The 15,731-nt window shown below is 38.9% G+C and overlaps 1 protein-coding gene across 1 annotated transcript in view; it reads right to left on the bottom strand.

The window, feature by feature from the left end:
* Positions 1-2,750: 2,750 nt before the first annotated feature.
* The window catches only part of CENPI (centromere protein I), a 76,986-nt gene continuing 64,005 nt past the window's right edge, over positions 2,751-15,731 (bottom strand). The window contains exons 17-21 of the mRNA XM_081115025.1: positions 14,907-15,031; positions 13,357-13,405; positions 13,004-13,222; positions 4,512-4,553; positions 2,751-3,897 (exon numbers count right to left, since the gene is read on the bottom strand). Of these exons, the coding sequence (XP_080971151.1) occupies positions 3,796-3,897; positions 4,512-4,553; positions 13,004-13,222; positions 13,357-13,405; positions 14,907-15,031 (537 nt within the window). The 3' untranslated portion in view covers positions 2,751-3,795. The remainder of the gene's footprint in view (positions 3,898-4,511; positions 4,554-13,003; positions 13,223-13,356; positions 13,406-14,906; positions 15,032-15,731) is intronic.

The raw sequence follows: 15,731 nt of genomic DNA, 5'->3' as shown, positions 1-15,731 counted from the left end.
TAAGGAGCAGCAACCGAAGTGGTAAGGAGCAGTGAGCAGGCGGGCAGTAAGGAGCGAGGGGTCCCGGACTGTGAGAGGGATTTCCAACTGTTGGCTTAGGCCCGTTCGCCACGAATTTCGTGCACTGGGCCTCTAGTCTTTTATTATAATATGTTTTTATTAGATTTGACTTTGGTTGGTGGGCACATGGTCCAATATACAGATCTTGTAAAATAGAAATCCACATCTGAAACCTTTATGTTCATGTTGACCAATGTCACCCCAATCAATTTAGTGAAAAAAAGAAGGCACTGTTTAGTTAGCTATGATGGACTGTTAAATGAGGAAAAAAAATATATGTTTTTATTGATTTCAGAAAGAGGGTGAGAGAAGGAGAGGGAGGGAGGGAGATAGAGAGAACATCGATAGGTTGCCTCCTGCACACACCTGGACCAGGTACCAAACCCACAACTTGGGTATATGCCCAGGCCGGAAATGGAACCAATGACTTTTAAGTGCATGGGGGGATGCTCAATCAACTGAGCCACACCAGTCAGGGCCATCTAATCTTTTATTTTTTTAATTATTTTTATTGTTGAAAGTATTACAGATGTCCCTTTTTTTTCTTCCATTTACCCCCTCCTCCCCACTCCCATCCCCACCTCAGAGCTTATATGCATATAAGTCAGCGGTTTTCAACCTGTGGGTCGCGACCCCTTTGGCGGTTGAACGACCCTTTCATAGGGGTTGCCTAAGACCATCAGAAAACACATATATAATTACATATTGTTTTTGTGATTAATCACTATGCTTTAATTATGTTCAATTTGTAACAATGAAAATACATCCTGCATATCAGATATTTACATTACGATTCATAACAGTAGCAAAATTACAGTTATGAAGTAGCAATGAAAATAATTTTATGGCTAGGGGTCACCACAACATAAGGAACTATATTAAAGGGTCGCAGCATTAGGAAGGTTGAGAACCACTGATATAAGTTCTTTGGTTATTCTCTTCCTGTCCCCCATATCTAATTTTAAATGAATTAAAACACTGATCAAGAAGAAAAGTTAAGGCAAAAAGGAGCCCAGGGAACAATAATAATAACTTTTTTGTTAATCCTCACCTGAGGATATTTTTTGCATTGATTTTTAGAAAGAGTGGAAGGGAGGGAGATAAGCAAGGAGGGGGAGGGAGGGAAGAAGAGGGAGAGAGGAAAGAAGAAAAAGAGAGAGAGAGAGAGAGAGAGAGAGAGATATTGATATGAGACACATTGATTGGTTGCCTTTCATACATGTCACAGGGATCAAACCTACAACCCAGGTACATGCCCTTGACTGGGAATTGAATCCAGGACCCTTCGGGGCACGGGCTAGCACTCTAACCACTGAAAGAGCACACCAGCCAGGGCACCCAGGGGATAATTATTGAACAAATGACAAACCTAAGGAAAAATATTTTTTTCCTTCTGGAACATAAAGTTAAGTTTAGAAAAGCTTCCTTTGATAATCTGACAATTATTAGGGGTTAAATAATCAAATCCCTTCAATAATTAAAGTTCTATATGATCTTAAAGACCAAAATACCATGTTCTGAAAAACAATATGGGAAGTTATTTGGAGCACAAACTTAAAAACAAAAGAGGCCTCTCTATATGAGGTTACCCATTGGGGAAGCTATCACATTTACTTCGAATCAGCTAAAGCTTCTTTTTTTCAGGTATACATTCCACACCATTAAACACTCCTTTGAAACATTTTCTACACTTGGCTTCCAGCACACCAGTCCCTGACTTTTCTTCTAGCTCACTGGAGGGTCCTTCTAAGTCTTTTGCCAGTTCCTCCCCCTCTCTGCTTTTTAATATTGGCACACTCCAAAGCTCAGTCCTTTGCCACCTTCTCTTTTCCAGCTCTAGTAAATGATCTCATCCACTGTTGTGGCTATTCACTAATAACTCCCAAATTAATTTTGCCAATTCCAACTTGCACCTTGAAATCTAGACTTGGATATTCAGCTGACTACTAAGCATCTGCAACTTAACATGGTCACAACAGAACTCCTGATTCCACACTCCTCCACACTGGTTCTTCTTCCAGTATGCCTCCTCTCTGCATCCCAGAATTTACCCAGTTGCTCAGTCAAAAATCCAACAGTCATCCTTTACCCATCTCTTTCCCTTTCCTTATGCCCGTTATCAGCAGATCAATATCTTCTCTACCTTTAAAGTGAGTCTGAATTCAATATCTAAACATTTCCTCTTCATCAACCACGCTAATCTAAGACTCTTACCTGGAACACTGTAATAACCTAGCTGGTCTCTCTTTCACCCTAAATCCTCTTCAGTCTAACTTCACACTATAGTTCCATATACTAGTAGGTAAGTCAAATTATGGCTTCCCATTATATATCCATTGTGGGCTATAAGGACTTTCATGAACTATTCTCTGGCTTCCCCTTGTTTCATTTCTTACCATTCCTATTCCTTAATCACTGTTTTTATCTTACTGGCCTATTATTCTTCAAACAGGCCAAGAAAGTTAATATTTTTAAGCCTTTTCACTTGCCTTTACCTCTGCCCAGAATGCTTTCCCCAAATATTCACTTGGCTCCTACACTTATTTCATTAGGGCCTCTGCATATGTCACTTCTCAAACAGGCCTTCTCTAACCACATTATCTAAAATAGCAATCCTCTCAACATTCTGTGTCTATTACCTGCTTTTTCTTTATAGGAACTGATTTTATATATTTATTTACTGTTTTATTGTCTGTCTTCTCCAATGGGATATACTAAATTCCACAAAAGCAAGTACTTTGTAGGTGACAGCTGTTATAATCAGCACACAGAACACCTGGCACACAATATGCTCAGTAAACATGTATTGAATCAAAAAAATAATTGATAAGTGAGATTCTATTCTGAACATTATCCAATAATACAGTTTAGGATTTTGCTTTAAAAGAAAAAAGAATCATAAAAATGAGCCCTAAAATAAAAAATCCTACTTGATTTCTCTCAAATGATATGAATTTTATTAAAAGAGAGAGTTATTCAGTAGCACTGAAGCAAAATTTAAAGTAAAATTTCAGCAAGATATTCTAGCTATTACAAAGTTTTTAAAAAGGCTTCAGAATTATTCCTGAAAATAAAGTTGCCTAAACACTTAAAAATGGGGTATATACATATATACACACAAAATAGAGCAGTTTCATGAAATCAAACCCGTAATACGCAGGAATGTCTTGATTATTCCACAATTCTCTCTCCTTCTTTCTCTCATTAAGTTGCTACCAGTGAAAACCAAGGAATCAGCCAACTACTTGTTAACTTGGTGTTGGTGCTATTGCTCACAGTCAGAAAAATGGCAGTATCAATGCAGGTTTCAGAGAGACAGCAGAGTATTTTGCATAAGTATGTCTGTGGCTTAACTGCTACTATATATTATCTGCTGTCATCCATCAAGGCAGCTTATACTCCACAAGAATGTGAAAAATCCCACCACATAATGGATATATCTCTTTATATATAATTGGTGAAAGATAGAGCCTGATGATTAAATCATTTTTCGCTAGTGCATTAAAGAATCTAGACCCCAAAAAGCAAAGCTAGCCACATCAAAGCTCTCCTGAGCCATGATCAAAGGCCAGACCAAGCACTACCTGAGGATGACAGTGTGTTAGTAAAAAGTATATGGAAACTCAAAGTGAGCCTTTTGGCCTCTCTGGCAACGAGGAAGGAATTTAGTCCAGTATGCTTGGTTTGTTTCTGTCAGCATTCATTTCATGTTGATCATGGAGTTTATGCTGTCTGTCAGGGGACAGAAGAATGACGAATACTACTTCGTATGAAAAGTTTCAAGCCTTGTAAGCCCTCTGAAAATAAATAGTCCAAATACTCATTCCATTTCTTTCCCTGTAGGCACAAAAAGGGGAAGATTACTTATTGAATATTTACTATGCTTATTCTCTACCTTCTCATTCACTAAGTAACAGACAAACCAGAAAGTACCCAAAGTTTAAGGGCTAAACATTCCTTTTGTTATATTGGCAAAAAAAATCAGCTGTTCAACTGAGTAAGAATTGTGAAATAGAAATGGGTCATCACTCCCACGCTCTAGGAATTTAGCATCTAAACTAGATAACACAGGAATAGACATTATTATATTACTGCCTACATTAAATATGTACACAGCAGAGTTTCTAGAATAATGAGACAACTGTGTTTGGGTTTGTTAAATTAGCCTTATAATAACATTCTGAATATATGCAACTGTACTGTAAAATGAGAAACATGGTCACAACAGCAAGAGTCAAATTACAAATAGTTATATTTTCAGAGAAGGCTATAGAGTGTACGTGCCAATAAATTCACATAAATGTCATGGGGATGAATTCAGAAGGTAAACACTTCACTTTGACTTTGTGGAGGAAGTAGACTTAATATTTCGGAAAAAGTGAAAATATAAATTCTTCTGATAAAATGAAGCTGTATGAAATCCCTGAAAATGATAAAATAAATTTATTTACCCGAATGGAGCTCACGTTTACTGTCCTTTCTTCTGGGTATTCCTTAAAAAAAAACAAAAACCATACACACAAAATAAAGAAGTGGGGCCTTTTGAGGATGGAAATATTTAGTTAGCAAAAATTACCAGAACATTAAGATAGCTCTTCACTGATCTATTTGCTACATTCTATTCCTACCATCACTCTTGGATTCCTTTTGAATAAACACCCACTATAACTTTCCATATTTCTTCCTAAAAGCATAAACAGAAGGAAAATAAAACCAGTGGATAAAGTGAGCACTATTTTGCTAATCTATGTCCTTATTTTTAAAAAATTCTGTGTTTAGCCACTGGGGTAGAAATGAAAGGGATGGGGAGAGGGGGAGGGAGAGAGAAAGAGAGAGAATCTTGAAGAATGAGGAGGAAGTATGGTGAGGCACTCTGTGTACACAGTAGATTCTATAAAGCTCTGTAATTCTTTTATGAAAACTCAGACCTAAGTGATCCCATTTATTCCCTGGCCTTAACTATCACCTACTGTATTTCACTGAAAAGCCATCAATTCTAACAAACAATATATTTTATACATTACTAAGAAAAAACTGCCTAATAAACTATATATAACACAATTTTCTCAACACTTAGAATTTTTTATTTTATAAAGATTATAAGAGTTTTAGATATAGGCAGATTTTGATCATATATCATTTTTATAAACATGAAATGATAAATATATATAAAATTAAGTGGCAAAAGTATTTCTAAAATTTGACATTCAGAGTCCAACTCTTCTCAATCACTTTATATGCAAGAGTTGTGGATATCTAAGTTTGTTCACACAATAGCACCCTCTGTGCCACAGTGCTGATGATGCAACATTTCTTAAAAGAACTAAAAGCTACCAGTACCCAGGATTCCAGTTACATAAAGCTACGCAAGTTTTGGCTCCTGTTTCAAGAAAAGTCTATAACGTGTTTCACTGCTTTCCTCCCCTCTTCCTCCAAGTCATTTGTTTTTTGTGACTTAAAACAGTGTTTCCATAGTCTCCAATTTTCCCCTCAAGCTGCCGCCTTCCATTCTGCAATGTCTGATTCTGGCAGTCTGCCTGTACACACTCCAAAACAGCAAATGACAACTATATCATGATTGCTGCCTGGTTGACATCAATCAGAAGAAGCATCCTGATCTCTAAGAAGTTAAAAAGTGAAAAAGTATGTTTTTGGAACTGATAACATATAATCCATCCTAATGAATTCCATATTTATTTCTCTAGTTCCAAGCCCCTATTTCAAATAGCCTACTTAACACTTCTTAGATATCTCACAGGCATCTTAAACTTAAGTAGGTCAAAACAGAACTTGATTCTCAGCTTGCCCTTCCCCAAAACCAAATAACCTCTCCTCTTCTCTAATGAGTATTCCTCTTATTAACAAACTAGTGGCCTGGTGCATGAAATTTGTACAGGGAGGGGGGGGTTCCCTCAGCCCGGCCTGCACCCTCTCCAATCTGGGACCCCTCAGGGGATATCAGACTGCCGATTTAGTCCCTCTCACAATCCAGGACCGCTGGCTCCTAACTGCTCACCTGCCTGCCTGCCTGATTGCCCCAACCACTCTGCTTGCTGGCCTGATTGCCCCCAACTACCCCCCTTTCTGGCCTGATCACCCCTAACTGTTCCCCCCACCGCCTGATTGCCCCCAACTGCCCCCCACCTGCCAGCCTGCTTGCCCACAACTGCACCTCTGCCAGCCTGATCACCCCCAACTGCCCCTCTGTGCTGGCCTGATCACCCCTAACTGCCCCCCCGGCTGCCTGATCGCCCCCAAGTGCCCCTCCCTGCTGGCCTGATCGCCAATTGCCCTCCCCTGCCAGCCTGCTTGCCCCCAACTGCCCCCATTTCCTGCCTGGTCACCCCCAACTACCCCTCCCCGCCAGCCTGATCATCCCCAACTGCTCCCCCCTGCCGGCCTGCTCCCCAACTGCGCCCCCTGCCGGCCTGTTCAACCCCAATTCCCCTCCCCCTTGCTTGCCTGCTTACCCCCAACTGCCATCCCCTGCTGGCCTGCTCACCCCAAATGCCTCTCCCCCCTTGCTGGCCTGATCGTCCCCAACTGCCCTCCCTTGCTGGCCTGATCACCCCTAACCGCCTCTGCCTTGGCCCCACCACCATGGCTTTGTCCAGAATGTCTGGAAGGTCTCCCAGTCTAATTATCATATTACCCTTTTATTAGTATAGATAGAGCCACCATCAACCCAGATGCTCAATTCAAAAAACTCAAAAGTCCTTTTTTCCCCCCTCACTCCCACTTCTATGAAGTTATCAAATGCTGTCATTCTACCCCTGCAATATATCTCAAATTAGTCTGCTTCTCTTCATTCCACTATCACTATTAGTATCTCTTGTCTAGACTCCAATAGCCTCCCAGTTGGTGCCTCCACTACACTCGGGCCTCCTTTTATAACTCTATCCTCCATGAAAAAGCCAAAGTGATCTCTATTAAAGATCAACTCAGACCATACTACAACCCTATTTAAAAATCTTTCAACTGCTAACATACACTCCTAACAGACCTGTAAGATAAACAGTCCCTGGATTTCTCCAACCTTATTTCATTCCATTCTCCCTCTTGTTCCTTAAACTCTAAATCAAACTGGCCTTCCTTTTTTCCTTGAAACCCTGGAGCCATTTACTGTTCCTACTACCTGGAATGCTCTTCATCCAGATATTCATATACTGGCTTATTCTCATCTTTTGGAAGAAATCTCAGATCAAATGTCACCTCCTCAAAAAGGTCTTGAACACCCATCCCTGACAACATTCAAGTCACTCTATCACCCCACCCTGCTTATGTCCTACAAAGCCTTTCTCAAAACTTAAAAAAATTATGTCTACTTATTACACTGCTTGCTTATTGTTTCTTCTCATTAGCATATAAACTCCATTGCGGCAGAGATGGTATCTATCTTCCTTAAAAAAAACATTTTCTTGATTTCAGAGAGGAAGGGAGAGGGAGAGAGAGATAGAAACATCAATGATGAAAGAGAATTATCAACCGGTTGCCACCTGCACACCCCACACTGGGGATTAAGCCCACAATCCGGGCATGTCCCCTGACCGGAAACCGAACTGCGACCACTTAGTTCATAGGTCGATGCTCAACCACTGAGCCATGCTAGCGAGGCAGTATCTGTCTTCTTAATCACTGTATCCCTAGTGCCAGAAGCACAGTGGAAAATAAATAAATAAATAAATAAATAAATAAATATTAAATGAATAAACAAAGAAACAAATAGCTATTAATTCAAAGGTAATTTATGATTAGAAAGCCTAGAACTTCAGAATTTCCTGAAATGTAGGCTCTGAAAATATTCAAAATATATTTCAACTCAAAAATTGAGCTGCAGCCCAGCTGGTGTGGCTCAATGATTGAGCCAACTCATGAACCATGAGGTCAGTGGTTCGATTCCCTGTCAGGGCACATGCTGGGGTTGCAGGCTCAATACTCAGTATGGGGCGTGCAGAAGGCAGCTGATTGATGTTTCTCTCTCTCCCTTCCTCTCTAAAATCAATAAAAACCATAAAAAAATCAATACAAACATTAAAAAAATAGAATCTCATTTAAGAAAAAACGTGAGCTGTGCTCTTTGATACTGAGAACTGATTGGTCAAATTAAATTCACTGAATTACTTATAAAAATTTGGCTAATTTGAAATATTTACAATGTGAAGATTCAGTAAAACTGTCAGAATTCAATTATACTAACATGGTACCAGAGATTATTTTTTCCACCTCAAAAGTAAGATACTTAGTGAATCATTAGCTGGTGATAATCAGGGCTCAAAAAGCACTCTTTTAAAAGAAAGACTGGCATTAAAGCCTCGTTATTTTCAGAACCATACAGAAACATCAATTACAAAAATGGGAGTTTCACCTTCTCCTACATGTGCTCTGTGCCACTAGAATTTCTCCTTTCAGAACCAACCTACCTTAAACATTTTAAAAACCATTTTCTGATTTAAAGGAATATATCAATTCCTAATCACCCAAAACAACTTTGCTTATCTATGTCCAACTTGATATTTACTACTTTAGAGACTGAGTCTTATAAGACACACACACACTCAAAAAGAAAAAAAAGAATTGACTTATGAAAAGCAATTCTGCTCTATCTATGATTCATTACATGCTTTTCCAAATAAGAATTGGATTCAACTGTGTTTAACGGGTATGGAGAAACTGACACTCATTCATTGTTAGCAATAATGTAAATTGGTATAACTTCTACTGAAAGCAATTTGACAATACCTAATAAAATTAAAAAGATATACCCTTTAAAAAAATCCTCACCCAAGGACATTCTTATTTTTTAAAATATGTTTTTATTTATTTTACAGAGAAGGGGATGAAGAGAGCTAGAGAGATAGAAACTTCGATCGGCTGCCTCTTGCATGCCACCTAGGGGGATTGAGCCCACAACTCGGACATGTGCCCTGACTGGGAACTGAACTGGTGACCTCTTGGTTCATAGGTTGATGCTCAACCACTGAGCCTCCCCATCTAGGCAGGATATTCATACTGATTTTAGAGAGAGAGGAAGGTGGGGGGAAGGGATGGAGAGAGAGAGAGAGAGAGAGAGAGAGAAAGGAAGAAACAGTGATGTGAGAGAGAATAGAGAACATCGATTGTTTGCCTTCTGTACATGCCCCAACTAGGGATTGAACCCACAACCATTCAATATACAGGATGAATCGCCAACCAACTGAGCCACACTGGCCAGGACAAAAGATATACCCTTTTAAAAGCAATTCCACTTGGGGCAATTTTATCCAACAGACACAACTACATACGTTTGAAATGATGCATATAGTTTAAGAACATTCACTAAAGTATAATTTAATAACAAGGTTAAGAAACAACTTAAATGCTCAAATTATAAGTTATATATTTAACTTATGTTAGATCCATACAATGAAATACTATAGAGACATCACAAAGAATGAGGAAGCCCTTTATGTACAAATATGAAACAAAAGCCAAGATATTAAATAAAAAATCAAGAAGCAGAAAAGTATAGTATAGTGTTGAAAAATATAATTTACAAAGAAATGTATAATATGATTCTAGAAGGATATTCAAGAAACTGCGAGTGGTTGTTTCTTCATAAAAGTGTCCAGACAAAGACATCACAAGGAAAAATCAATATCCCCGATCCTCCACAAAGTACTAGGAAACCAAATCTGGCAACATGTAAAGAGATCGTTCTCCATAACCACGTGAGATTTATCCCAGGAATGTAGTGTTGGTTAAACATCTGAACATCAATTAATGGAATATACCATGTCAACAGAATAAAAGGCAAAAACCCACATAATCATGTTTGTAGAAATAGAAAAAGCCTTTCACAAAATCTAAGACCCCTTTCATGATAAAAAACATTCAACAAACTAAAACTGGATGGGTAACCTCATGAAGGCATCCATGGAAACCCCTAACATCATACTGGCAAAAATCTGTTTTCCCCATGATCAAGAAAAAAAATAAACCTGTCCATTCTTGTCACTTTTCTTCAATATTCATTGTACCCAAGGCTATAAGGAATGCAATTAGGCAAGAAAAAAAAAAGGCATCCAGATTTTAAAGGAGGAAAGAAAATCATCTGTTTGCAGGAAACCCTGAAGAACCCAATGAAAAGCTATAAAGACTAATAAATAAGTTCAACAAAGTTTCAGGATATAAGATCAATATTCACAAGTCAATTAATTGCATTTCTATATAGCAGCAATAAGCAATTGAAAATGAAATTAATAAAACAATTTCATTTATAATAACATCAAAAATAAAATACTTAGGAGGAGAAACTAAGATGGCGGCACAGATAAACACCAGGAAATTGCTGCCTCCCACAACAACTTCAAAAATACAACGAAAAGACAAAAAGGACATCATCCAGAACTACAGGAAGGCTGGCTGATTGGAAATTCTACAACTAGAAGAAAAGAGAAAAGCACACTGAGACTCAGGAGCTGCGGAAGTAAAGTGCAAAGGTACGGAGGCTGGAGCGCGCGTGGAAAGGGGCTGGTACCTGAGGACGCAGCTGTCTTTTTGAATCGGGAGGGAGTCACAAGCTCCCGACTGCTCTGAACTCTGGTTCCGGGAAGTCTCTGGGGACCCAGGACTCATGCAGGGAGAAGCTGGACTGTCTGGCAGCAGGCAGAACTCTGAACTTGAGGGCGGCTTCCCCTCAGAGGTGCTTGCAGCAATTATCGGGACACTGAGACGCGTGTGGCCCCTTAGGGCAGGGCTGAGGACCAGCCACAGCTGCTTGCTCCGCCCTTTGATTCCCTGAGACCCCGCTCCACCCAGACTGCGGCAGACGCTCTTGCATATGAATGCCCTGGCCCTTTGCAACCTGAAAATTACCTAACAAATTGCAGCTGGGCCAGACAGACCCAGAACTTCCAAGAGAAGGCCAAAGGCCCCACAGCAGCTTGCATTGCTTCACAGCTGGGCCTCATCAGGGCACCTCCGAACTCCAAAAAAGGAAGGGGAATCTACACTTCTCTTCGTAGCTCCTGCTGAGTAACCTCAGGCAGAGGCTAAATTAGCACCTCCTTAGATCCAAGAGCCAGTGTACCCAGTGGTCAGAGGGGGACCATCCAGATTACAACTCCTCAGATCCATAAGGGACACACTCAGGGGGGCAGACTCAGTGAGCACCAAAGCCCCACTAAAGCAAGTCTTGCCCCAGAAGGGTGTCTTCAGCACAGAAGTTCTCCCACTGCAGACACAGCTGATTTTCACTGCCAATTGGCCTGGAGGTCAATTCCTCCCAGTGATCCTACAACAATCAAGGAATAACTATAACAAGACTGTGCACAAAGCCCACAAGGGGGTGCACCAAGAGTGTCCACCTCAGGTAACTGGGGAGGCTGAGCCACTGGGCCCTACAGGACACCTAGCACACAAAACCACTCTACCAACACAGGGAAGCATAAAAAATACGGAGACAAACAGGTCACACATGACAGAAATGGAGGAAAGCAAACGACTGGATATAGAGTTCAAAACCACGTATATTATAAGGTTTTTCAAGAATTTTATGGAAACCGCCGATAAATTTAGTGAGACCCTGGAGGATATGAAAAAAGACTAACTAGAAATTAAGCATACACTGACTGAAATAAAGAATAATATACAGAGATCCAACAGCAGACAAGAGGATCCCAAGAGTCAAGTCAAAGATTTGAAATACGAAGAAACAAAAAATATCCAACCGAAAAAGAAGAAAGAAAAAAGATTCCAAAAATATGAAGACAGTGTAAGGAGCCTCTGGGACAACTTCAAGCGTACCAACATCAGAATTATAGGGGTACCAGAAGAAGAGAGAGGGCCAGATATTGAAAACCTATTTGAAGAAATAATGACAGAAAACTTCCCCTACCTGGTGAAAGAAATAGACTTACAAGTCCAGGAAGCGCAGAGAACCTCAAACAAAAGGAACCCAAAGAGGGCCACACCAAGACACATCATAATTAAAATGCCAAGGGCAAAAGACAAAGAGAAAATCTTGAAAGCAGCAAGAGAAAGAAAGTCAGTTACCTACAAGGGAGTAGCCATACTACTGTCAGCTGATTTCTCAACAGAAACCATGCAGGCCAGAAGAGAGTGGCAAGAAATATTCAAAGTGATGAATAGCAAGAACCTACAACCAAGATTACTTTATCCAGCAAAGCTATCATTCAGAATAGAAGGTCAGATAAAGAGCTTCACAGATAAGAAAAAGCTAAAGGAGTTCATCACCATCAAACCAGCATTATATGAAATGCTGAAAGGTATTCTTTAAGAAGAGGAAGAAGAAAAAGGAACTCTTACCATTTGCCACAGCATGGATGGAACTGGAGAGCGGATAAATACCACATGATCTCACTCATTTGTGGAATATAATGAACAACATAAACTGATGAACAAGGACTGATCCAGAGACGGAGAGGCATTGATTGGCCTGTCGGGCCTTGGAGGGAAGGTAGGGGAGGGTGGGGGTAAGGGGGAAAGATCAACCAAAGGAATTATATGCAAGCATATAGGCCTATCCAATGGACACAGACAACAGGGGGGTGAGGGCATGAGCGAGGGGGAGGGGGGGAGGGCAACGTGGGGATAAGGACACATATGTAATATCTTAATCAATAAAAAATATATTAAAAAAAATAAAATACTTAGGAATCCAAAAGTAAATCATAAATTGAAAACTATAGAAAAACTAACGAGGACCTAAATAAATGGAAAGACATAATATGTTCATAGATTAGAAGATATAACATCGTTAAGATGGCAATAGTATAACAAATTGATCTACAGAGCTTAGCACAATATCCAAAATGTAGCTGGTACTCAAAAAAAGAATGATTAAACATGTTTTGCAATTCAGACACAATAAATATATGGCATTTTCTATTTCTACCATTATGGTATTCTCTATAAAATCTAAAAATCTTTTAACTATCCTTACCTTTAGCAAAAAGGAAATAGCATAACTCAATAGAGCAGGGTGATGGACTAAATTTAAACTGGTTTTATACTTTGCTACTCCAATCATTTTAAAGACTTCGGGATCAAAATACGATCCTTTCTGGAAGGGTTTGGATGTCCACAGGCAACCAACCATGGCTGTCAAATAGTGATTATATTCTTGATAGGTCTTGCTGCTGAATATGAACTCTGATTTTTTCTATTGGGAAAGAAAAAAAAAGTGTCATCATCACCTATTCTCCCTTCCCTTCTTATTCCCAGCAGATCATATACCAGTATATCTACACTCAATTTTTAAACAATGGTGACTTAACAGAGGTTTATCATCCATACCTTTAGTATCAACTCATTTTTCTTTGCAGCTGTCAAATTATTTCGGTATCTAAAAGGATGAACAAATGGAATGAAATGCTTAACATTAAATGTCTTTGAAATGTAAACATACAACTGCACATTTAAACAAATCTTTTTTAATATATATTTTTATTAATTTCAGAGAGGAAGAGAGTGGGAGAGAGAGAGAGACACCAATTATGACAGAGAATCATCGATTGGCTGCCTGAGCACACCCTGCACTGGGGGATCGAGCCCACAACCTGGGCATGTTCCCTGACCAGGAATTGAGCCTCATGGTTCGTAGATCGAAGCTCAATCACTGTGCCACACCAGTGGGGCAAAAGTATACATTTCAGATATGCAGATGTGCGCATACACAAATATCCAGCTATCTAGTTAAGGTTTTAAATCCTTTATGGTACATTCTCCTCAAGGAATAAAAATCAGAGGCTCATATATTGAGTTGTAGATTTAAGATATGCACTTTGACTGTATGTAAATTATGCTTCAATAAAAAGGAAAAAATAAAGAAAATGCTTTTAATGTTTCACTATTAAAAATAGAGACTCAAATAATAGATACAGAGGCAGAGCTGCCTCAAACAGATTGTCAAACTGCAGCAGGAAGGCCGGGGAGGGTTGGGGGGCAGGAGGTAGGGGGGTAAGAGATCAACTAAAGGACTTGTATGCATGCATATAAGCATAACCAGTGGACATAAGACATTGGGGGATAGGGGAGGCTAGGGGACTGTCTAGGGCGGGGGGATAAAATGGACACATATGTAATACCCTTTGTAATACTTTAAGCACTAAATTAAAAATAAAAAAAAAGAGAGGAAAAAAAAATAGAGACTCAAAAGCAGTCAGTTACTAATACAGAACCTATTTTATTAATGTGGAAAAAAGGTGCAGATAGATAAAGGGTACACTTAAAATGTAATCTTTTCCTTTGAGCCTGAGAAATATTATCTAATTAGTCTTTAAACATTTTAACCTTGGCATAGTCCTGCAAGTTATACCAAGAGTCTACACTTAAGGACTAAAAAGAGAAATTTCAGTCCATAAATGAAAGAATTAGAGGGGATCAGAAATAACACTTACAGTTTCATATAACTGGCAACAGATCCCCTAACCTCCCAGAAAAATGTTCTTTTCACCAGAGAAACTATGTAGACCTAAACCAGTTGTCAGCAAATAACTACTTTTTCTCTAAGCCACAGCAATAAGAATTAACAATGCTGAGTGCAGCAGTACCATTGCATAAAATATGTTACTATAAATTTTAAAAATCTATACCTTACAGTAACATTTAAATAAAACACACAATTAAAATAGCCTCATACCACAAGGTCATTTCCAATAGAAAGCCATGTTTCCTATTTCATGGGCCCTGGCATAAAATGGATAATAATTTTACAAATATTTTACAAATTATATATAATAAATTTATTATATAGTATATTAATAAATTATAACTTACTGTATAATTGAAAAATGAAGATAAAATTATAATTTACTAATTCATAAAACAGTAAAAAGGCCTCGTACCTGTGCATAATGTAACAGAGCTGGTTTAGGATACTGGAATCCAGACTGAGGAGTGCAAGATAGAAGATCCCAGGAGGAAACAACACCACTAATGGAAGGTTATAATTTATATATATGTCACACACCTTTTGGAGAGAATATAACATTAGTATATAGATTATCCCCCAGAACCCTCAACCAAGTTCATCCAAAGAATCATCAGTAGAGAATAAGCAATAATATACCATCAAGTTGGGGCGTTCCTGATCCATCAATAGAATAGGTAGCCTCAAGCCTACTTAAAAATGTACCTCACCAAACACTGACCATTATCATAGAGGATTATATTCAGAAGATCATTAAAATCTTTCTCTTTTTCTAGGGACAGATCTCAGAGTTGGTGAGAAAGGAAGCATTTCTTTCTCCTTAAGTTCCATGAATACTGACTTATCCATATATTAGCTAGCTGTCAACCTAGAAAAAAAAGGAATATGCTTCTAAGCAAATTTAATACAAGACAGCTAGGTGTTGGGGAAGGGAAGAAGCCAGGAAAACAAATAGTGACTACTTCCTGAATAATAGTTCTGTCCAGGTGACATAAACAATACAAGAGCACCAGAATCATAGGTGCTGGGAGAAATAAAGCTGTTGAAAGATGGGAGCAAAGAGCTGAAGAAACAAGAAGGTACTTTCAATTTTTGCCAAGGGTTGGGACATATAAAGGATGAGCAAAAAGTGATGCTAGAGACAGACTTCTGTCTAAGGCCAGCATTATTCAGGAGAATGTCTAATAAAGTGGTACCTGGAATTTTCAAAAAAAGCATTTGTTTTTCCATTTTGTTTTAT

This window comes from Myotis nattereri, assembly GCF_964212035.1.
Source record: "Myotis nattereri genome assembly, chromosome: X".
Classification (NCBI taxonomy): Eukaryota; Metazoa; Chordata; class Mammalia; order Chiroptera; family Vespertilionidae; genus Myotis; species Myotis nattereri.
Note: the sequence above shows the minus strand (reverse complement) of the source record. Positions and strands in the feature narration are given on the sequence as shown.